This window comes from Jaculus jaculus, chromosome 7, assembly GCF_020740685.1.
Source record: "Jaculus jaculus isolate mJacJac1 chromosome 7, mJacJac1.mat.Y.cur, whole genome shotgun sequence".
Taxonomy (NCBI): domain Eukaryota; kingdom Metazoa; phylum Chordata; class Mammalia; order Rodentia; family Dipodidae; genus Jaculus; species Jaculus jaculus.
Window position 1 is genome coordinate 12268810 of NC_059108.1, and position 23944 is coordinate 12292753.

General features: G+C 43.4%; 1 protein-coding gene across 3 annotated transcripts in view; it reads right to left on the reverse strand.

Moving 5' to 3' along the window:
- Positions 1 to 23944, reverse strand: part of Katnal1 (katanin catalytic subunit A1 like 1) — an 82123-nt gene extending 58179 nt beyond the window's left edge. Inside the window, exons 1-3 of one of the 3 annotated variants that reach the window (XM_045154520.1) lie at positions 23823 to 23944; positions 7407 to 7582; positions 4793 to 4953 (exon numbers count right to left, since the gene is read on the reverse strand). In XM_045154520.1, the coding sequence (XP_045010455.1) occupies positions 4793 to 4953; positions 7407 to 7568 (323 nt within the window). In that variant the 5' untranslated portion in view covers positions 7569 to 7582; positions 23823 to 23944. Of the gene's footprint in view, positions 1 to 4792; positions 4954 to 7406; positions 7583 to 23274; positions 23334 to 23457; positions 23590 to 23822 lie in introns of those variants that run through there. The other 2 variants (XM_004659986.2, XM_045154521.1) reach the window with 2 other exon arrangements.

Consider the following 23944-nt stretch of genomic DNA (forward strand, 5'->3'; position numbering starts at 1 on the left):
CATGAATGATACAATCATCCTTTAATTCTGCTCTCCTCTTATTATTTCTCTGAAAGAATAGCATAGTACTTTTCTGTGTTGACTATTAATTTTAATTATTACACATTAGTTACCATCTTATACATTCTCTTGAATTCTCTTATTTAGCTCCATGAAGTAGAAACCTCCTTTGTATAGACAGTGAAATCAATGTCTAGAGATCAGGTAACAAAGGTCACAGAGCAAGCAGGTGTCAGACAGCCAACTCAGAACATGCACTCAAGCCGAGCTTCCTGTCTAACAACTATGCCCTCCAGACAGTATCTCTAACTGAAATTTTATTACATTTGTTTTACATAACCTGGGGAAGAGACAAACTGTGTAAAAAGGAGAAAAATTATATACAACTCTGACCTTGTACAACTTTAACCCTAAACTTGGAATATTTACTCATTTTACCTGCCATTGTACACATTATGAACAACAACAATTTGCCTTACATACATGTCACTAAAACAGTCTTAATTGCTGATAAATCTACTGTTTATGTGAAGACTGTTCAAGAAATTTTAAACCAGTAGTCCCACATGTTTACTCAAGATAGTCAACATAGTTCCTTCTCTGGGACACTTTTAGGAGTTGTTTGATGTCGTTTCCGTCGTGTGTTGTACATTTTGGCCCCCAGCTGGTGGCACTGTTTTAGAGGGCTGTGGAACCCAACTAGAAGAAGGTCACTTAGGCATGTCCTTATTGTGTCCCGGGCACTTCACTCCTGCTCCCCGCTTTCCATGAGGTGAACAGCTCTGCTTTGCCACACGCTTCCACCACTAAGATGTTCTGCCTAAGAACATGCAGCCAAGTACTCATGGGCTAACCCTCTGAACACTGAGAAAAGCAAATCTCTCCTCCTCACCTGTGCTTTCAGGTGTGTCTCAGTGACACCAACGTGACAAACACATGTTAAAGTGAGATTCTTTTTTCCAGGGAATGTACAGTCATAGATTTATTTGTATTAAAAGTTTCTACTCCTGCTTTCTAAGTATTTCAATTTATAACCATAGATTAGTACTGTTGTCTGCTTTGGTTAAAGAAGCTTTTTCCGACAGATAGTGACTACTGCAAAGACTCAAAACTCAATAAAGTGCTGAGAATAAGTGACTGTGAATCCTAAATGGAACATCTGTATCACGCCCTCCACAGCTCAGGGAAAGCTGCAAAACTGGGCAGCAAGAACGTCCAGAGCTGGCACTGGGGAAGAGTCTGAGGAATGCTGGGCTCCCGACACGACTCGGCCACTGCGCTCAGGAGCTGCCCGCAGCCGGCATCACCTGCACAAGGCCGGGCGGCCAGCATGCCATACGGGCCCATGAGGCCCAGCCTCCTGGCAGAGCTGCTGGTGAGCAGCGGTTGTAGGGAAAGGACACTTCTGTTAGTGGCTCAGCTACTAGTAAGTCGCCATGCTCTGGCAAATGCCCCACATGTGCTCATGCCAACAGTCCTAACTGGATCCGGGGGTCACAACAAAAGAAAATGCATCAAATACAAGTGTGACAAGTTAGGAAGAAGGGTTCAGGTGGAAGGTGGAAGGAGAGGGAGAGAAACAAGGGAAAGTAACAAGGGATGAATATAATCAAAATACATCGTGTGTGTGTGTGTGTGTGTGTGTGTGTAAATTATCAAAAAATAAAATTTTTAGCTGGGTGTGGTGGCACATGCCTTTAATACCAATACTCGGGAGGCAGAGGTAGGATGATCTCCATGAGTTTGAGGCCAGCCTCAGACTACATAGTGAATTCCAGGTCAGCCTGAGCTAGAGTGAGGCCCTACCTCAAAAAAACAAAACATAAAATAAAAATGATTTTTTTAAAAACAAAGAATGAACTTTGAAAATCTATAAAGCAGAAATAAATGTTTCGAACCTATAAGGAAACATACACATTCAACACATACGACAGCCATGCATAAGAGAAAGTTTTTTTTTAATTTAGTATGAAGAAAGAACATTTGAAAACTACATTCTGGTCCATTCATATTTTTACTTTCATTATGAAAAAGTAGCCAGGCTTGGTGGTGCATGCCTTTAATCCCAGCATTCAGGAGGCTGAGGTAGGAGGATCACCATGAGTTTAAGGCCAGCCTAGGCTACAGGGTATGTTCCATATCAATATAGGCTCGAGTGAGGCACTGCTTCAAAAAAAAAAATATGAAGAAATCATTAAAAAATAAGTACACACTGAGTCAGCTCTATGTTACAGGCATGTAAGGAAGGACATAGAAAAGAAGGAACTGGGCTAGTATTTGCCCAGTGAGGAAGTTTCCAGATTGGTATTCATTCATCAATAAAAAAAATTGACAAATTTTTATTTGGTCTGAGTCACAAATGTTGGTTAATATCTGTGTATACTGCTTGCTGAAATTAAGTCATGATGAGCTGGCAATTGAGAACATGCATTTCCATGTTTAATTTCATTGTTAACTTTTACCTTTAAGCCAGAAGTATATTTTAGAATTAATGACTTTCAGGTATTCATTATATACATTACAGAAAGGTCGGAGGTCCAATAGAGTACAGTGTCATTATTTCTTATTCCAATATTTACTTTGGAACTTCCATGATAACAATCCTATGACTCTTGATACAGTATCTTAGGACTAAAGGATCAGGGTTGCCTTAATCCAATTACAACAGAGGAAAAACCTGTATTTTCCTGAAAAAAGAATCTCAGGTTGGGGACATGGCTTAGTGGATAAAGCGCTCATCACTCAAGCCAGAATACCCAAGTTCAATACCCAGAACTCAACATAAAAAGTTGGAAGCCATAGTGGGCTTCTGCAATCCCAGCATACTGACTGCAAGATGGGAGGGAGAGGCAGGAGAATTTTCTAGAAGCTCATGGTGAGCCAGCAAAGACCAACAGAGTGAGACTCTGAGAGAAAGAGACTTGGCCTCAAAATCAGGGTGAAAATGTATAAACCAGGCCAAAACTTGACTTCTACATGAGTGCTGTGGTGTGTGTGTCCTAACTTGCACACTCACACATAAACATACCTATGAACAGTCACACATTATAGAAACACACACATAAAAGTTAAGTAAACAAAGAATCCTTATTCAGTTCTTTACCAGGGGAATAATAATACAATTTGTTACTCAGTGGAAAAAATTCTGAAAGAATTAGGCTGGGTGTGGGTATGCAACTATGACACCAGCTCTCAGGAGCCTGATGTGGAAGGATCAGAGCTTGAGGGCAAACTAGGCTACACAGCAAGTTCCAGGCTAGCCTGGGCTACATGCCAAAATCCTGTTTCAAGACAAAATAACAACAACAAATTAACTAGTGTCACAGTCCTTTAAATGTTTTCGGAGAGCCAGGCATGATGGTTCATACCTTTAATCCCAGCACTGGGGAGGCAGAGGTAGGAGGATCACCATGAGTTCGAGGCTACCCTGAAACTACGCAGTGAAACTACATAGGTCAGCCTGGGCTAGAGTGAGACCCTACCTCAGATAAAAACAAACAAACAAAAAATGTTATTGGAAAACTTCAAGAGTTTAGCTGGTTAAACAGATGACCCCAGCTACAGACAAAAAGGCCAATTTACTTCCTATGGTGCGCAGTACCACTTCACAATAAAGGAGAAGGATATAAAGATATAATGTCAGGTCCTGGTCTATCCTAACTTGTAAGTCAGGATCTCTCAGGTCTCCCTGTCTTTACTTGCAGAATAAGTGGACTCACTCCGCATTTTTCTACTATGCACCACTCCTACATTAGCAAGAGAAGCTGGCTTTTAAGTAAGTAAAACCGCAGTCCTTGCACTTACACGGCCTCTAATCTCAGGAGAAGACAGACAAATGCAGCAGGATAACTGCCTGCCCGGCAAAGAGAAAGAGCAGCCACCTGCCTAACTTCAGCGCTTAGCCGGAAGTGGGAGTTGCAGTCCTCCCTGAAGAAAGAGCACGCTGTGCACAGATAAGACCATGGGAAAGAGGAAGAACGTGGTCTAATAGAGCTGCGCATATACATATACATATACATATACATATACATATACATATACGTATACATATACATATACATATACATACACATACACATACACATACACATACACACATACGTATACATATACACATGTATATATCTCCATCCTGTGGGCCGGAGACACTGCAGACACAAGTACTCTATCCGCCACACCGAGAAAGCTGACCTGTGAGCAATGACAAACCCCTCCGGCCTTCTGGGTGACGTTTCTTCTACACAAGACACTGAGCTGTGGCTGCAGGCCCAACCACATGAACCCATTTCTCCACCATTTCACCTGAAGTTGGTCTCTTCAAGTCAAACAACAAACTATCCAAGTTTTGATGCAGATACTATGAAGCCTAAAAGACTTCTCTCTTTTAAAACAAAATATTTTTATTTATTTGCAAGCACAGCAAGATAAAAGAAAGAATGGGTGTGTCAGGGCCTCTAGGCACTGCAAAAAACTCCAAACACATGTACTACTTCGTGTATTTGGCTTTACATGGGTACTGGGGAATTTAACCCAAATCATTAGGCTTTCCAAACAAGCACTTTAACCACTGAGCAATCTCTCCAGCCCTCAAAGATCTCTCTTTAACTGATCTCTTTTTGGACATCTATTATATCACCATAGTAATAAAGCAACTCAGAGACATGACAGAGGTTTACTATGGAAGCCTACAAGGCACAGATATGATAAACTTGTAATTCCCCCCCCACACACACACACCCCACTCTGAAGGTCATTTCTCTGTAAGTTCCTCGTGAGTCTGAGTGTCAGTTACCTGTGCTCTGCAGGGACAGGAGGAGGCCATACTGCAGGGTCTCGAAATGGTTCATCCTGACAAGACACAGGGAAGTCGGGGGGCCTGTCGATTTTAAAGCTTTCTAAAGTGCTGACAATACTTTTAACTTGTTCATATTCTTCCAGTAGTTCTTGCCGGACCTTGAACAGAAAGACTTTATGCTAGAAATCATATCAAATTTATAAAAAGTTATAAATAATAAATAGCTACAGGGTGCAAGTTTTCTTAATGCTATTCAAGGCATGTAAAAATGAGTCTTTAAAACATTCAAAACTAAAAAACAATACTATTAAGAATACAATACACAGAAGAGCAGAGTGTGTTTAAAAAGACATTATACTTTTCCATAAGGGAAGAAGTTACATATCTTTCATAACTGAACTCTATTAAATGTGGTAATCTTTAGTATAATTTAGCCACTCCCAGAAATCTATAACAGGATAACTTCTTTTTAAATACTTACAGATGCCAAAAAGAATCAACCAAAAATGTTACCTGCATTTCCTTTTCCTATTAACACTAGACAGGAAATGCCTGCTCTGAGTGTCTGAAAGGCCAAGGCACCATAATGCCAAGAACTACACACTTCCAACTTGTATTTAAATTCTCCTTCAGCGGTTAGTTCTCCTTTATCTCACTGTTTCTATTGGCCTTAAGTCCCTTCAAGTCTTGAGTAGGTATTATCTTGAATGTAAGTCAAAATTTTCCCTATATTTGACAGTTGAGGAGAGGTTCAGCAGGGATGGGGGATAAAAGATAATGGAAGGTGAATATGATCAAAATATATTTCATACATATATTAAAGTTGTCAATGAATTATTTTAGGAATTTTTCCTACATTTAAAAACTTAACAGAAAGAAAAAAATAAAAATAAAAACGTAACTGAACATCTACTATGTAGAAATTGTGATTTCAAACTCTAAGCCCACACTGATTCTCAAAAGCAAACAAAAGGGCTGGAGAGATGGCTTAGCAGTTAAGGTGCTTGCCTGCAAAGCCAAAGAATCCAGGTTCAATTCCCCAGGAGCCAGGTGGCACATGTGTCTGGAGCTCATTTGCAGTGGCTAGAGGCCCTGAAGGCCCTGGTGTACCCTTCTCTCTCTCTTTATCTGCCTCTTTCTCTATTTCTCTTGTGCTTGCTCTCTGTCTCTCTCAAATAAATAAAATAAATTCAAAAGGGCAAACAAAGATTAAACATTATATTTATAAATTTGAGCTGGGTGTGGTGGTACACACCTTTATCCCAGCACTTAGGAGGCAGAGAGGTAGGAGGGGCATGGTGAATTCGAGGCCATGCTGAGAATACACAGTGAATTCCAAGTCAGCCTGGGCTAGAGTGAGACCCTGCCTCGAAAAACCAAAAAAAAAAAAAAAAAAAAAATTATATGTGTGTGTGTATTTATAAATATATATATGCATATATATTTAAAAATTCATTTTCACAATTATAATTTTTTAACTAGAAAGCACAGGCAGAAAAAAATTCCCCTTGAACAGTATATTGAAAATAACATATAAATAAAAACCTTGGTGAAAATCAACTGCTAATATATGCAGTTACATAACATGCTATACTGGAAGAAAGGAAATTTCAATTCAGCAGAATATATGAACAGAAATGGTCCCTATTTTTAAAAAGACAAGCCAAGCCAGGAGTGGTGGCGCACACCTTTAATCCCAGCACTCGGGAGGCAGAGGTAGGAGGATCACCATAAATTCAAGGCCACCCTGAGATTACATAGTGAATTCCAGACCAGCCTGAACTAGAGTGAGACCCTACCTCTAAAAACCAAAAAGAAAAAACAAAACAAAGCTGCCCTGCCTCTGAGTAGTATACAGAACAAGAGAAGTAGAAATTTCAGTCTGAGTTAGAACATTCTGATGCTCTTATTCAGTGTTATTTGGTAAGACTTAAGTTGGAAAATAAGCCAAACTCGCCCTCAAACCTTAGTAAAACACTAATTTCTGACTAGTGGAAAAATTAGGAGAAACACTTAAAAGGCATCAGGACATAAAATGGAAACTTCAAAGAGATGTTCAACTTTGTACTTTTAATTTTAAAAGGATTTTAAGTTTTAACAATAATTGGGGAAATTATAATTCAAGTTTTTAATAACTGTACTATTATATAATCAAGTTGTATGGTCAAAAGGCAGAAAATATATTATTGTATTTTATTAGATTATTGGCTTATTTGTACTTGTAAGGAGACTTTCAAAGAAAAATTTTGTGAAATACACCAGAACGACATTCAAAAATGAGAGAAGCAAGGACAAGTAGAAATATCTTATTTCAGAAATGTACTGTCAGACACTATTAGGTGCATGATCATGAAACTTTCAAAAATTAAAGACAGACTCAGTTAAAGCTAAATATCTTCGAACTAGACCTCATAAGACATATGACCAAAACTACATAAAGCACTAAGTAACACATCAGCATTTTCGTGAGGTCTGCCGGAAGTGGATTTCGGTATTTGGACAAATAAGGGCACTTTGTAAAGCCTCCATTTCATCTTCCGGCTCTGATCTCTCCAGAATACAGAATAGTGCCACCTTCGTTTGTCAGATGCTCAGAGGTGACCGACCTTACCTGGTGCCATTTGCCTTTGATAGCGGGGTCTCTCACTGACTGGCAGTGCCTCTGAATCTGCTGAATCACCCCCTGGTAATACACCATTGAGGAGTCATAATTCCCAAGGAGTGCATATTCTCTTCCTTTCTTTGCATTGTCACAAATCTCAGCCAAATTCATCTTCTTTCAGAGACCTGAACAATAAAATATAATGACTTTAAAAAAAGTTGTTAGCACTGACTTGAAAATGATTTTCATCTTTCTTTTTGAATTTTATTTATTTAAGTGAGCGAGACAAAGAAATGGGCACACCAGGGCCTCTAGCCACTGCAAATGACCAGACACATGCACCTCATTGTGCTTCTGGCTTACATGGGTACTGGGGAATTGAACATGGGTCTTTTGGCTTTGCAAGCAAGCACCTTAACTGCTAAGCCATCTCTCTAGCCCAGTTTTCATCATCCTTTAAAACATTTGCTTAAAACTACTTTGGAAGTCAAAATACTGGTCTATCATTCCTAAGTTTATCTGAAATCATAATACTGAATAAAATATCTAATTTTGGAAGTATAAAGGGGATCACAATGGGACACTCAAATAGATAACAGAGAAAGAAGTTTATAAATCAAATTAGGGACCAGGCATGGTGGTAGATGTCTTTAATACCAACTCTGGCTGAAGTAGGAGGGTCACTGTGAGTTTGAGGCCAGCCTGGAGCTACAGAGTTCAGCCTGGGCTAGAATGAGACTCTGCCTTTTAAAAAAATAATGGCTTCTAAAAATGAATGTTAGTGTTCTTTACTCATTTACAATTACCACAAAGTACAATAATAGTAAGATATATTTTGAAGATTTTCTATTGTTTATTCTTGACAATGTAAAGTATAAAAATTTCATAAGTACATGAATATTTTATGTTTCTTCTGAGACCTTTTGGCCTTGAAAGTAAGAAGTCACTCCTCAGGGCACATCTTGAAGAAAAGCTGATAGCTACCCACACATCATCTACATGTTTTGATTGTACCACACAACTTGAATTTAAGCAAAACACAACACAAAACAAAAAACCTAGGACTTGAACTAAGAGAGCCTTTCGACATCTCAAATTATAAATTTTGTCATTTTCTACAGCTTTTTGGCTATGTAAATAACTATTACTAATCTCTATTTGCTGTATGATGCTAAAAATAATGTCCTCTGAGCCTTTGGTTTCCACCACAGTTCCCCATCCCAGTAAACCTGGCTTTTCTACAGACATTCCAAAAGTCTCCTAAAATTACCTGCGGCTTCTAGGCAAAAATACTTTCCTCCCAAGAATATAGGCACAGGAATTCTAGAGATATAAATGACGATATTGGGGGGAAATCCAAATGGTCTCAATCTCATTTTGTGAAATTATAAACTAATTCAATATATCTAGGGGAGAATATCAAAGTATTTCTATATGCCTTCTTAGAGGAATTAAATTTTGGTAGTTTCGCCATCTCTGACTATCTTATATATTCTTAAGAAGCTCAAAAATTCTTCATTAAAATTACCATAACTAGATTGGAACATGTCAACAGACTCCAAACCATACTTTAAGACAAGATGGTTTCCTTTTTGTGTTTTAGTCTACTCTGTATCCCTTACTTAAAATTTAGTTCCTCAAAGGCAGCATTTTGTTACTTGACGATGCACCACTTTCCCACAGTGAGAAATGTCAGTGTTACTATAGATCTGCCCACAGAACACAGGGCCATCATGGAAAACCTCATCCTCGGATGGACAACCACCTCAAGACAATACAGGGCGGTGGTTCACCTCCACTGCCAACTGGAATGAACCAAGAAACGCCTAGGAGATGAGTCAAGTTCTCCTCTGCTATACCTGGCAGGTGTTTCCAGAGGGGATTCACTGTGAGAAGCATGTCCTACATCCGGCTGCCAACATCTCACAGACTGGGATCCCGGGGGGAGCAAAGGGGAAAGAGACTCTCTGCTTCCTGGGTGCTGCCAAGTTAAACAGCTCAGCTCCACCACAGGCTCAAGCACACAGCACCAGCCCACCACAGCTTGAAGCCAATGGTTTACCTGAGGTATTTGTGACAACAACACAAAGTCTTAACATGTCAAGTTTTATTACACTGACTAAGCCATTCTGAAGCCCAGCAGAAAGCACGCTGCTCAATAAATTACTCTTTTCTCAAGTCACAGTCAGCTAGCACTGACTCTGCAATCATCTACAGGCAATTTTATATTTTGTAATGGCAGGGTTTGTGTACTGTTTTGCAAAAGGCCAGACAATAAATATTTAGTTTTAAAGACTAACAAGCAAAATGGAAAATATCGTGTAGGCATGCATAAGACAAAATTTTCCTTACTTTATTGATGAAATTAAAAATATTATAATATATACTATAATAGTATTATATATATAATAGTAGAAACTTTCTGTAAAACAAGTCTTCTAATGAGAATAAAACTCTTCAAGGGTAGTATTTCAATTAGTAGCAAATACTCTCTTAATTCTATCAAAAACAATCATAGGGCTAGGGAGATGGCTCAGTGGTTAAGGCATTTGCCTGCAAAGTCTAATGACCTGAGTTCAACTCCCCAGTACCCACAGAAAGCCAGATGCACAAAGTGGCACATGCATCTGGAGCTCATTTGAAGTGGCTGGAGGCCCCGCCCTGGCGCACCCATTCTCTCCTCTCTATTTCTCTCTGCTTGCAAATAAATAAAAATACTTTTCAAAAGCCAATCATAAATCTTTACATGTGACGAGTACTGATCTTTATGTAGTCTGTACTTCATCTGTGAAAAGATCTTGTCCTAGGAAGTACCAGCAGGCGCTGTCACACACTGAAAACCAGCAATGCGCATCATTTCCATTCACCATAGTCACTGCTTACAAGGCAGCCGAGGACGCTGTCTCCGCTTCCTAACAGCCTGCACAGGCCACCACATCATTGCGGGTTAACCAAGTCCAACTAAAAGTTAGGCAGAAGTATTCAACTGCCAAGCTAAATGGATTCTGTAATATGGAAATCATCATCAATGTCTCAAAAATGAGGCTGAAACAAGTCTGAGTTCAGAGGACGCACTGTCAGCCCCTCGGGTAAGATGACACGCTCACTAGTTGACAGAAGGAAAGCGCTATAGACAGCCTAATACTACATGCAGAGACGTTAGTTAGCATTGCAATGACTTTACCTTGGTATTAATTTCAACATAAGCACTGTTTTGCTTAGATATTTTGGGTTGAATTCATTAAGAAACATTATTTAGTCTATAGCAAAGCCTGACAAAAGCCACCCAGTGTTCAGTAATAATGACTGGGGGCAGGTCCTCTTTAATTCCAAAAAAATTTATTCTCCACCCTAAGCTCAAAAGTGTAAACAGAGTTGGAGAAAAGACTTACTGGTTAAGGTACTTGTGCCTATAAAGCCTAAGGACCCAGGTTCAAAAACCAGGACCCAGCAAAGCCAGATGGCACATGTTTCTGGAGTTCACTTACAGTGGCTGGCGGCCCTGGTGCACCCAATTCTCTCTCTACCTTCCTCTTTCTTTTCAAATAAATAAAATAAAATAAAACGTACTTTTTTAAGTATACAATGAAACTTGCCAGTACTAAACCATAAATGGCTGTGTGGTTAAAGCAAGTAATGGCATTCAGTTTCTATTTCTGACAAAAAAAAAAAAAAAAAAAATCCATAGAACTGACAATGTCTAATTCGGTAAGAGCAACCACTAATGGTTCCTTACAAGCAAACATTCTCTGCAAAGTAATAGAGGGCTGGAGAGTTGGCTTAGTAATTAAGGCGCTTGCCTGAGAAACCTAAGGACCCAGGTTTGATTCCTCAAAATCCACATAAAGCCAGATGCACATTGTGGCATATGCGTCTGGAGTTCATTTATAATGGCTAGAGGTCCTGGAGAGCCAATTCTCATTCTCTTTCTCTCGATCTCCACCCTCTGTACCACTCTCTCTCTAATAAATAAATAAAAGTAAAATTAAGAAAAAACTTTTTAAAGAAATCTAGTAAGTCTTCAAGTCTTTCATGGCCAGAGCTTTACAAACTAGTTCACCTGAGCTTATCTCTGTTCTATGGAAGTGTTCGCACCCGTCAGCCGTAACCGTGCGTTCTACTTCAGGTGGTATGGAGCCTGTGTTTGTTGGGTTTGGGTTTTGGTTTTGCCCCCCTCCCCACACACAAGGTAGGGTCTTGATCAAGCCTGGGCTGACCTGGAATTCACCATGCAGTCTCAGGGTGGCCTTGAACTCACGGCGATCCTCCTACACCCTCCAGTCAGGCACAGAGAGAGAGAGCGCACACAAGCGCAAGCAGCAGGGCCTCCAGCGGCTACGACTGACTCCAGATGCACGTGCCGCCTTGTGCAGGTGGCTTTACGTGATTATGGGGGAGTCGAACTCGGGTCGTTAGGCTTTGCAGGCAAGCGCCTTAACCACTGAGCTACCTCTCCGGCCCCAGTACTTTCTTAACTTCCTGAAAACATGCTTGTGTGCAGTCATCCCCCACTCAGGACTCATGAGAACTAATTCTTCAATAACTTCAGGCTCGGCTTTGACTTCTGAAATAAACCACCACCGAGCAGTATTGCTAGCATCTGCCCACTCATCAAGAGCCAAGGAAAACCACTCAAAACCATTCCCTTTGTTTCTTAATTGATTAATGATGGCCTCGGCTCTTGCAGCAACTGCTCATGCCAAACGGCTAATGGTTTTAAACAAGTTTATTTTCTCCAGACACAATTCTGTGCCTGCTGCAATGCAACTTGATGGAGTTAACTCGCCATTGGTAAATTACTTCCTTGCTTGGCTAACAAATGACCCATTTGGAAATTTACTCTAGGGGCTGCCTCGTTTTCATTTTTCAATCCTGTGAAGGAATTCTACGGAGTAAGACATAGCCATTACTTTTTGGTGAGTTGGGAACAGTGTGATGCATGCCCAGTCTGGCAAGGCTGGAGCGCACACTTTTCAGCACAGCCGCAGAGACACTGAAGAAACACAGTGTTTTCCATCTACTCCAGTAACCCTCACTCCTCTGTGCTCAGGAAGCCTACTATTCCCAATGCGTCTCTCCTTTTTCCTTACTTTGACGTGAGTGTGCGCTGAAGCACATCCACCACGTACCAAGCGGTGGACACGCCTGTCTCTGGCACAATGGCTCACCTCTGCTGCTCCATCAGAAAGCAGCCATGCGGGGTATGTAAAACCCACGTGTGGTCTCCTGCCAGTGACACTTATTTACAAGTACTGAAATCTGAGTTTCCTTTAATTTCCATTGGCCATTGCATATTTGCTTGATTTTTTTCGACTATTTAAAGAAATGGAAAAGTCACTCCTAGTTCATAGGCCACTAAAGAACAGCAGGCTGGCTGATCATGACCCGGGACTGCAGTTGGTTGGCTCTTGAGAGTAGGATCCACCTCCAGAATTCAGGGGATCAAAAGCAAATGAAACCCAAAAGAAGCAGAAAAGAAAAACATAATAAAGAGGAAAAGATCAATGAAATAAAAAGAAAACAGAAAACTTCAACATGGCCAGGACTAAGTTCTTTAGAAAGTTGAAAAATGAGTAAATCTTTAGTAAAGCTGGCCACCTCACCCCTAAAAAAATATTCCAGTCCCAATGGCTTCACTGTGACTTCTACCAAGTACCCAGCAAAGAAAATAAATTCTACAGAAACTCTTCCAGAAAAGTGGGGGAGGCAAAAATACTTTTATGGCCACCCAATATAAGGTCTTCCTAAATTACCTAGTCTGGCCTTGAACTCACAATCCTCTGACATAATCTGCCATAGAGATGGGATTCCAGGCATGCACCACCAGAATTTAGAGCTCACAAATCTCCTCTAAGATCATATTACATTATGTTCAATTATGAACACTGTCCCATAAATAAATATCTCCTTTAACAAAGATTTAAAATTTCCAAGAGTTTTAAGAGGTCATATTAAATCAAAAGAGAACATGACATATTTTAGCAATGTCAATACCTGACATTAGTTCTATTTTGAGTTATATGTATTCAAAAAATACAGCAGTATTTACTATAGAAATGACCAGGCAATGCAGTCTCCATAGAATGTTCTAATTATATCTTCTAGGAGGGTTCTGTACTCAGATTGAGAAGAGCTTAATTCAACTTCATGTTCCGACTAAGAAAGCAGAATACTGTTTTCTTTGGCCCCAGATAATTGTGTCACTCTTCCCTGACTCAGATCTGAACAAAGCCATAAAGACATGGTTCCAAACTATCAGTTCAGCTGCATGCCCACCAACCAGACTCGCTTTCTCTCCCAGCATGCCTGCGTCGCCTCACCCTGCCACTGAAGCTCAGGAAATGAAGCAATAGCTCGTGTCCAGAGCGCAACTCCGCTTGGCATGTCATCAACATAATTCTCTTTGCTAATGAAATCATGGTAGCTACAATCCTTTTGTCTTCACAGTAATGATTTTACATAGGAAAGAAAACATTTTTCCCAACTAACTGCATAAGAATGATGTCTAAATCAACTGTTTTTACAACACATATGGGGCTAAGAAAAAAATCTATTTTAAACTATTTTCATTCTCATACTTTGATATTTTTCTCACACTGCTTGTTTCCCTTCTATGAGTTAAAAATTCCTGAAAGTTAGATACTTATTTTAGACCCACTGAAGCAGCCTTATGTGAACTAGATAACACTAGTGACAGGGCAGCAAAACAGATCAGGTTTGAACGTTGGATTTTGTACCATCTGGAATGTTATCGATGTCTAAGCCCCACTTAATATGTTTCTTCAAGTCATCAAAGTCCTCATGCAATGAATTCCATAAATACAAGCAAAAAAAAAAATGCGCTGCCACAGCCTCTCAAATTAATGCATCTTGAAGTGTTTTTTTTTTTAACTTCATTTATGTATTTATTTGCAAGCACAGAGAGAGGATGGGCATGCCAGGGTCTCTAGCCACTGCAAACAAACTCCAGACACATGCACCACTTTCTGTACCTGGCTTACATAGGTCCTGGGGAATTGAACCTGGGTCCTGTGGCTTTGCAGGCAAGTGCCTTAACCACTAAGCCATCTCTCCAGCCCTTGAAGCGTGTTTTAATAGCAATAAGTTCACCTAGTAAGTGAACACTCATCACCAAAATAGTTAACTCTGAAACCACAGTGACTCCCATCTCCTTTTTAAAAATATTTATTTCTTTGTTTATTTGCAAGCAGAGAGACACAGGGAGAATGGGCACACCAGGGCTTCTAGCTGCTGCAAACAAACTCCAGATGCATGTGCCACTTCATGCTTTATATGGGTACTGAGGAGTCAAACGCAGGTCATTAGGTTTTGCAGGCAAGCGCATTAACTGCTGAGCCACTTCTCCAGCCTTCCTCTTCATGTTAGGTGATAATCTTAAGGACTGACCAGCTTGCCATCAGAAACAAATGTACATCAATCACAAACCCATAGAGATAAAAGGTGGTTCTGTAGCAATGAGACCTTTTCATTTATTTCTGTACCTGATACACTTTAGAAACAGAAACACAACTGTCCATGAAAGAGAAAAAAAAATCTAGATATTTGGTTCTAAGAACATGTGCATTCCTGGTAGGCAATCATCAAGTTAATTTCTGCCTCTGTACTCAATTCCATTGGCATCTTGAAAACAGTTATCAAGGATACAAAATGTCCCCAGCCACTTTGTCTCAAGACGGCAGCTTAAACTGCATATGTTACCTTAAATGTATGAATACTCCCTCAGCATGAAAATAATAGTAACATTGATTGCTCACTCCACATCAGACCATGTGATAAAAATATTGTTCTAGCCACTAGCCTATTTAATCCCTACAACACGACAAAATGAAAACCGGCCACCTCCCATTCAATAGAGGAGGCAGCTGAGGCTTGCAAGACAGTTGTTCATGCAGCCTGGTTTTGGGCCCAGGTATGTCTAGCTCAGAGCCCTCCTGGTTTGTTTTATTATTATTATTGTCACATTAAAAAGCATAAGATTTTTAAAGAAGAGAGCTCAGTGGTTAAAGGCACCTGTTTGCAAGGTCTGCAAGCCCAGGTTCAATTCCCAGGGCCCATGTAGAGTCAAATGCAAAGCACACACATCTGGAGTTCATTTGCAATGACAGGAAGCTTTGGTGTACCTATGTTAGTTCCTTCCCTCCCTCCCTCTCTCTCTCTCTTTCTGTCTGTTCACAAAGAAAAATATTCTAAAAAAAAAATTTGTTTTTAAAGAAAAAAACCAGAGCAGATGGCTCACGGTTAAGGCACTTGCCTGTCAAGGCTAATGGCCTGGATTTGATTCCTCAGTACCATGTACAGCCGATGCACAAGTGGGGCGCGTATCTGAAGTTCATTTGCAGCGGCTTGGAGGCCCTGGTGGCACTACCATTCATTCTCATTTTCTCTCTCTTCTTTGCAAATATTTTTTAAAAATTAAAAAATATAAAAACGTAAGAGTGCACCATAATTAGGTATTTTCTGAGCACTGACTAGAAGTAGTAATAATCTTAAATTCCTTCAAAATATATCAGATGCTTTAAGTTATATCAATAATCCAAAATAAAAGGCTGCCCAGGCAAGAAGGGATAATGTATTTTGATTCACCTGCCTATATGAGTAAAAATTATTTGGCAGGCTAGAGAAATGGTTTAGCAGTTAAGACACTTGCCTGCGAAGCCTAAGGACTCAGGTTCAATTCTCCAGGTCCCATGTAAACTAGATGCACAAGGCGGCACATGCATATGGAGCTCGTTTGCAGTGGCTAAAGGCCCTGGCACTCCCATTCTCTTTCTCTCTCCCTCTCTCTCGGTATCAAATAAAAATAAATTTTAAAAAACTTAAACTAGTAATTCACAGTATCTGAATGATATAAGACTTTTTTCCAATTAGATACACACACACACATATATTTACCCATGCCATAACTCCAACGTAAGAAAGATCTTTTAACATTCAAAAGAACTGCATCAGGCATGGTAGCTCTAACCTGTAATTCCAGCACTCCAGAGGCTGAAGTGACAGGGTCACTATGAGTTCAAGACCAGCCTGGGCTACCGAGGGAGTTCTTGGTGAGCCTGGGCTAGAGCAAGACCTTGCCTCAAAAAGCTGAAAGAATTGGTTCCTTCTGTGCTCTGATCAAATCTCAAGACAGAGTGGAAAACATGTTCCTTTACCAGTGGCCAAGGTGAGTTAGAAACCCAGTCAGACTGAAGGCTGACAGGCAAAAACATTCCTAAGGCAACACCATGAAAAGGAAAATGAAGTCTAGACAAGTTTTAACGTTAAAAAATGCTACTTCTCAGTCTATCAGTGGTGAGCCAGGAAAGCCATGTGGCCACTTTCCCCATAGCCAGACAATGACTTTGTCTTCCACAAGGACACCTGGTCCAGCATAGGCTGTGAGGACAGCTGCAATTGAACCTTGCCTCTAGATTACTAGCCAGTGAAAGCAGCACGATTCTTAGGGTCAAGAATTGTCACATGTGTTGAGGTGAAGCTTTCTGGACAGCAGTGGAGGACTGCCTGCTCAGTCAGGTGTGTGGTAGGGGGGAGGACAGGTGATCAGTGAAAGGGGAGGTCTCAGGAGCAGGTTCCAGAAGCGACAGGCCCAAGCTTGAGGGTCTCTCATGAGTGCTGGTGGTCGCAGCTGCCTCTTATGCAGACAGCAATGGTGTTCTTCGCAGAGGCCAGCGTCACACTTCACTCCATCCTCTCCATCACTCTTGCATTCTCCTGTCCCCTTCCCTTCCCCAGTGTTCCCTGAGCCTCCCAGGGGTGATGTGGAGTTCATCTTCCTCCACTCATAGGTGAGTGCTGAGCCATCATGTCACAGTGACAGTCAGCTACAGAAACCTGGCTGCCGGGAGCTTCTGCAGTATCCTCCACTACCACAAAAATGTCCTCTCCCCCAGCAGCAGGGAGCTGTGGGAGCCGCACCGCTTCCAGTCCAGGCTGTCTTGTTTCTCCATGTGCTACAAGCAACGTGAGCCATGTCTCCAGCCACAGCCTCCTATCTAGCTCTGGAGACCAACAGCAGTGACAAGAGCCTTCATCCTCCTGAGGGTCCCGGGGGCCAGCCTGGCCAACCACTCTCAGGCAACAACCCAGCTCCAGCTCTGGGGTTCTCGTGTAACCATATGGTTTCTGGGGTGCCTTTCCCTCCTACACAAGGGGCTCTTACACTGAAACTTGTTCCAGCACCCCACATCTTCTCAGTTAACCTAGCCCCAGGGAGGGCGAGAGGCAGGTGGAGCACCATGGCACCTGACTGCCCTCAGCCCCTTTTGCACCTCGTGTCTGAATTGGCGGCCCTGTCAGTGAGTCCTCCGTGGCCCCTCGCACAGTGCTGACTTGGGTGAGATCCTTGAGGGCAGGTTCAGCTGTTGCTCGCTTGTAAGGAAATGCTTACAAGGGGCCTGTGGCTGTGTTCACACATGGGAGTGCATATTCACACCCCTCACTGACAAGAATAGACTCTAAAGTCTGCCTGCCAGTCTCTCACAGGTAGGCCAAAGTAACTGTCCCATCACAGGGATCTGGAGCAGTCCTCACATGACTGCATGGCCCACTTCAAGTCAGACTATTCTATGGGAATGCCAGTGGCTTTGCTACTTGCCATCCTGTGCTGGCTCCCTGTGGCCACACATTATGTGAATCCCATGAGCAGCCTCTGGTGGCACCTGTGGCTCATACATTGGTAAGGGCATCTGCTTCTTGATTTCAGTGAGGACCCAATGGGCTGTTGTGTGGTAAACTATCAGGATTCCTGATTACTGTTCAATTCTACTATATATTCCTTCCATGTCTGTTGTCCCATAGTGGCCAACCACATGTCCATCAATTCTTTGCCCACCTCTCCACTGGTCATACCTGGTTGCCGAGGGTCCTAACTTAAGTGATCAACTTCTGTCTCTGGTGCACTTTTTGCACTCTGTGGAGAGAACTACCCAACCCGGGACAAGCTTGGTCCTTTGCACCTGCACTATCCCATCATTCATGACTCGAAGAACGGTTCTTCCATCTTCAAAGCCACCCAGAGGCTCACCAGCACATCATATGACTTTCTACCCATTTCTTGTTTAGGAACCTTGCCTTGACCCAAATCGTGCCACCGTTGATTCTGCGTCATCTGGGCAGTCCGTTCCCTTTCCTGGTTTTTCTTCTCTCTTTATAGTTTTACCAGATTCACATGCTCATGGATCACTAAAATCTGCCAAAGCAGCTCCTGCCTCGTAGAAACCAGGGCTCAGCAAGGTCACCAAGGCGCCAAACCAGTCCTCTTGCCACATCAACTTCTTAACTCTTGAGCGAACACAGCTGTATCTGGCCCCGTGGACTGGCTACCACACCACCTCTGGTCCCTCCTCGGTAGTTTTCCAGTCCTTGGAATTCAGGGGGACCTCAGCTGGTTATAACCAAGTGGCCCTGATAGCTGGGAGGAACTAATTCCCCTGCACGCAGCCTGTGTGTCCAGGAGGGATGCGTGCTTCCATTACCGCTCCTTCCCTGGGCTGCCACAGTGCTCAGGCGAGCCACGCGCCACGCCAGGAGACGCTTGTTCCCATCCCAGCAGGGCAGGTGCTCAGCCCTCCCCAGTCGCGCGGGCTCCTCACACTCCAGTGACCAAGGCCCCGCCTGCATGCTGAAGCACGGATGGACCCGTCTTTGCATTAGAAATCAGACCTCGGGTGTTTCCTACCATTTTTACCTCATTTTCACCCTCTTGTCTCTCCAATTCTTCCTATGACTTCCAAGTTTTGGGTTCCCAGGAGAGGATTTTTTTTTTAATGAGCGAGAAGAAGAGAGAATTGGCACACCAGGGCCTCCAACCACTGAAACTGAGCTCCAAGATGCACACACCACCTTGTGCACATGTGCAACCTTTCACTCTTGCATCACCTTGTGTATCTGGCTTACATGGGACCTGGAGAGTCAAACATGGGTCCTTGGGCTTTGCAGACAAGTGCCCTAACCACTAAGCCATGTCTCCATGCCCCCGGAGGGGATTTTTTAACACTGACCTAACTGTGCTCTTTCCCTTCCAGCCCCCCAGCCCTAGAATAAGCAAGTCAACACTTCTATCCCCTCCTCTCTAACCCAATGTACACAGCAGATCAGAAGCTGGCGTGGAGGGCGCTAGTCACGGGTCTCTTTCGCTTGTAACTCCTCCTTTACACAATCAGATGCCCTCTGACCGGCTATCCTGGCCTCAGACACCCACCTTAGTTCACACCACACGGCCACACAGCCTCCATGGCAGCTTGCCCACTCCTGCCCCTTACATGCCCCTCACAGGGACTGCGATGTGTGCTCTGGGCCTTCTGCCATTGTCAGGGCATCTCCCCAACAAAGGTATCATGCAACAGTTGGTGCCCAAACAGGGGCCAACAGAACTAAAGATGGAACCCCATACTTGGATGGTGAACCCCACTCATCAAGCAGGCCACCTAGGGGGAGACTGCCACCCAGGATTCCTCCCCCAGACACTTTACTTCTGGATGGCGTAGCCCCAGTTACAAATCCCACTAACCAAAACAGGGCCCACGCAACCACTGTCCTGGCAAGGTGCGCCATCATGCGTGGGGAGAGACCACCTTGTCAGGGTTTCCTGCATGGGTGCCCCCTAAACAGCTCAGCCCTGGTTCGTGTCCCACTGGCCAAAGCAAGGGCCATGCAATGGCTGCTCCTAAACTCATCTTGAGCTCTGCTTGGGCCCTATTAGGGCACCAAGTTGTGCATGAAACCTTTTCTGGGGAGATGCCAAGCAGGGAACCCACAACAGCCTAAAGTAAGATCCCACCAAGTCCAACCTGACAAACCAATGACTTTATTGTGCTTCCCTACAAAGCGGGGTGAGGGGCTACTTTCAGGAGCATGAGGGACCCCAAAGTTGCTGTAGTACTGAGGCCTCACCCCAGCATGGATGACCTCCCATAGCAGCATGATGCTCCCTGTTCCCCGCTCTTCCCCTCTGCATGCACCACTGCATACAGCCAGCACAGAGCTCTCCAGTGATGGCCCGACAACCTCCCGCACACCCCTCTGTGGAGGAAGGTTGACAGACCCCACCTTGAGGGTCTCTCCCAAGTGGCCGCAGTGGCTTCTGACAAAGATGGCAATAGTTGTTTTTCTCAGAGGACAGCATCACCCAACAGAGCTAGAATGAACTTGTTTTGTGTTTCTTGTGCCAAATAAACACTACCAAACTTTCCTTTACCTAGTGTGGCCAATGTCAAGATCTTTCTAAGTCCGTTGCATGTGTGTGCATGTGCGTGTGTGTGTGCGTGTTGGATCTTTATTCTCGGTGTCAATGTCCATTCCCCATTCCATCCCTTTCCAGGACTGTTTCCAGGGGTTCCTGGGTGGGGCTGCTCACTCTGCTGGGGGTTACTCACTGACTTGGAGACATGCTGGTGACCTGCTTCTAAACTGACTGTAGACAAATTTGTGCACTTGAGAAGGAGCAAGCTGGGAGGAAGTAGGACACAGGCCAGCTGGGCCTAGCTGCTTGTGGACCAACCTACAAGTACCTCTGCCCATTCTCATTCCTTTCTCCTTAGCAACTCTCTTATCAACACAGCCTGCGACCTAGGAATGCATCTAAGCACTTATCTTATACCTATGAAGAGTGATGAATTCAAGAACAACCCTTTCACCCTGCCCACCCCCACCCTTACCACACTTCCACGGATCTCTATCAACTCCTCCCTTTTCACATCCTACATCTTCAAAAGTCTTTACTGGTTCTTTCCCCAATGGCTTGTGGATCTTTGGGGGGGAAATCATCCTACTAATGTTCTTAGTTACTTCCTCATCTTCTGTTCTCTTCATTAGTAAAGCTCCTTTAAAAAGCAACAGGACTAGAAATTTATATTAAGGAAGTACTATCAGATAGGATAAAGATAGTACAGACATGTACATTTTTGTGTTTTGTTTTGTTGGTAGGTTGGTTTATTTTTGAGGCAGGGTCTCACACTAGCCCAGGCTGACCTGGAACTCACTCTGTATGTGGCCCAGGCCGGCCTTGAACTCACAGTGACCCTCCAACCTCAGCCTCCCAAGTACTGGGGTGAAAGGTGTGCACCACCATGCCCAGCTTTACAGTTACAGCTGGTAAACAGACTCTTAAAAATTTTAAAGATGAATATACATTTAAAAATATGCTGAGTTTAGCTTCACAATAACCCTGCTGAGGGTACAAAGGTACAGATTAAATTGAAACTGGAATCTTCAAGATACGTGAGAATTACATGCTAATTTCTTTTCTATTATACATGTACCACTATGGGAAAGTTAACCCTCCCCCTCCCCAAAGCTCTCCTCATCCTCTAGCTGTTACATTCTTTCCACCCTATCTTGCTCCCTCTTCCACAATATGCCCTGAGCCTTGGAGGGCGCAGCAGAGATGCCTCACTTAGCACTGGGCAATAAGTCACTCTCCCAGCTCGCTGATGAGTTCTGAGTCTCCCCAGTAGTTACAGTCAACTACACAAAGATGATTCTCCAGCCAAAAGTGAGAGCAGCTCTTATCTATGGGCATGAACACAAATATTTCGAAGGTAATCTGATGTGCACAACATATCCATACAGCCAAACAACAGTAATACTTCTCCGAGGGCCTGTGACCTCAACCACAGGCTTCTGACTAGGTTTTCCATATCAGGCATGAGTTCTCTCCATGGAGTGGGCCACAAATCCAAGAAAAACTTGTACGTACTTATTTTTTTTAAGACAAGGCCTTGCTATATAGCATGAGTGGCTTTGAACTTCTAGCAATCTTCCTGCCTCAGTTTCCCAATCACTGGTATTCCAAGCATGTGCCACCATGCCCAGCTTTTAAACACTTCCGAAGAAGTTCTTACTTACTGGCTCTTCTTCCATCTATGCAAAGTTTTTAAATGATTTCTGGCCACCAAATCCATTGGGCACTTCCTACACCTACTTTAAATGATACTGTTTTCAGAGAGGTCCTCATACAACCCTCTTCCTTCATTTCTGGCCATTTCCCCTATAAGCTTCAGCCAGCCATGGCCCCCCCGGTGCACCCAATTCTCTTATTAAACCCAGTTTGTCTCATGAAAGATTACTTCATTAAATAAATTCACAGAGGCCAGCATCATTGAGAGAAAAAAGCGTTTTTTTTTTCCTGGCCATTTTGGTGGTTGTTGTTGCTTCTAAAAACAGACATAAAACATAAGCTCACACTACGAATGATTTCCCAACTCACAGCATAAACTATCTAACTTTAGGGGCTTATCCACCCTATTGAAAAGCTTTAACGAATAGCAGTGGCTGGTTTTCTATGTCCATTTCCTTACCACTAGGCCTCAACTCAGCTGGTGACTAAGATGTATTCCATGGCATAGCATTAAAAAAAAAAAAAAGTTAGGACATAGCATTTTTCATTCTGAAATAAGAACTTCAGAAATTTTATTTTGAAAAACACTGAAATAATCAAAGAAAATAATCCTAGGCATTGTTGTTATAAAAAAAAAAGTGCTTTAGTGGTTACTAGTCACTTAAAGCTAAACTACTCTTCAAAATAGAATAAAAATATGTGTAGGCAATGCTTATGCTGCTAAATGGGGACCAAGAGGGGAGTGTACTTACTTCAAAACCTTCAACCCTAGTAAATAAAAATGCAAACGGTAACAATACCAGATACCACCATATAACAGTAATCTTTTGATCCACGTTCACGACTGCTCTTTAAAAATTACTGCCTTTTTGAGTACTTACTAATGAATGGGTTTGCTATGCCAACGGCTCTTAACTACTTTAAAATAAGCATTGTTTAAACACCCAGAAACAAGGGCGAGAGGCCTGTCAAAACTAAGGCTATCTCTCGGGTTTTGCATCAATCTTGGGCCATACATACGGTTCTGCACCAAGAGGCAGCACACCCTAGGAGGGTGGAGACGAGGCAGGCCCAAGGCCCTGCAGCTCGGGCGGCTGCTTCTCCCCGAGCCAGGGCGGACCGTGGCGCCGCGGGGTGGGACTGGCAGTGCACAGCTCTCTGCCCGGGGCAGGCCAAACCGCAACGGGGAGGCCCACGTCTCACCTCCACTTTCCCTTTCCCAGTTCCGCGACCACCCAAGAGCCCCCTCCAGACAAAGAGCGACCATGCACTCCTTCAGGATCCGCTCCAAGTTCATCGCTCGGTCTCAATGGTGGGGGCCGCCGGGCTTTGTAGTTCGCGGGTACGAGTTACCCAGCCAAGACCCGCGAGGCCGAGAAGCCGCCGAACTACAAAGCCCATGATGCCCCGCGAGCCTGGCGCTCCGGCTCTCTTTCCCACAGGGCGGTCCCCAGCGCCCTCGGAAACCCCGCCAAGCGTTCCCCGGTGGCAGGACCGTCCACTTGGGCACCCCAGCCCTGCTCGTCCCCCACCCGCGCGCCCCGGTCCCCCCCCCCCGGAGTCACTACCTAGGTTCCGCAGATCGGCGGCGCCGGCGGGAGATGCGGTCCTCTGGGTGGGGTGGGGTGCGGTGCGGGCGGGGCGCCGGCCGCCCGGGGAAGTCCGTTAGTTCGCGACGGGCGTGGAGAGG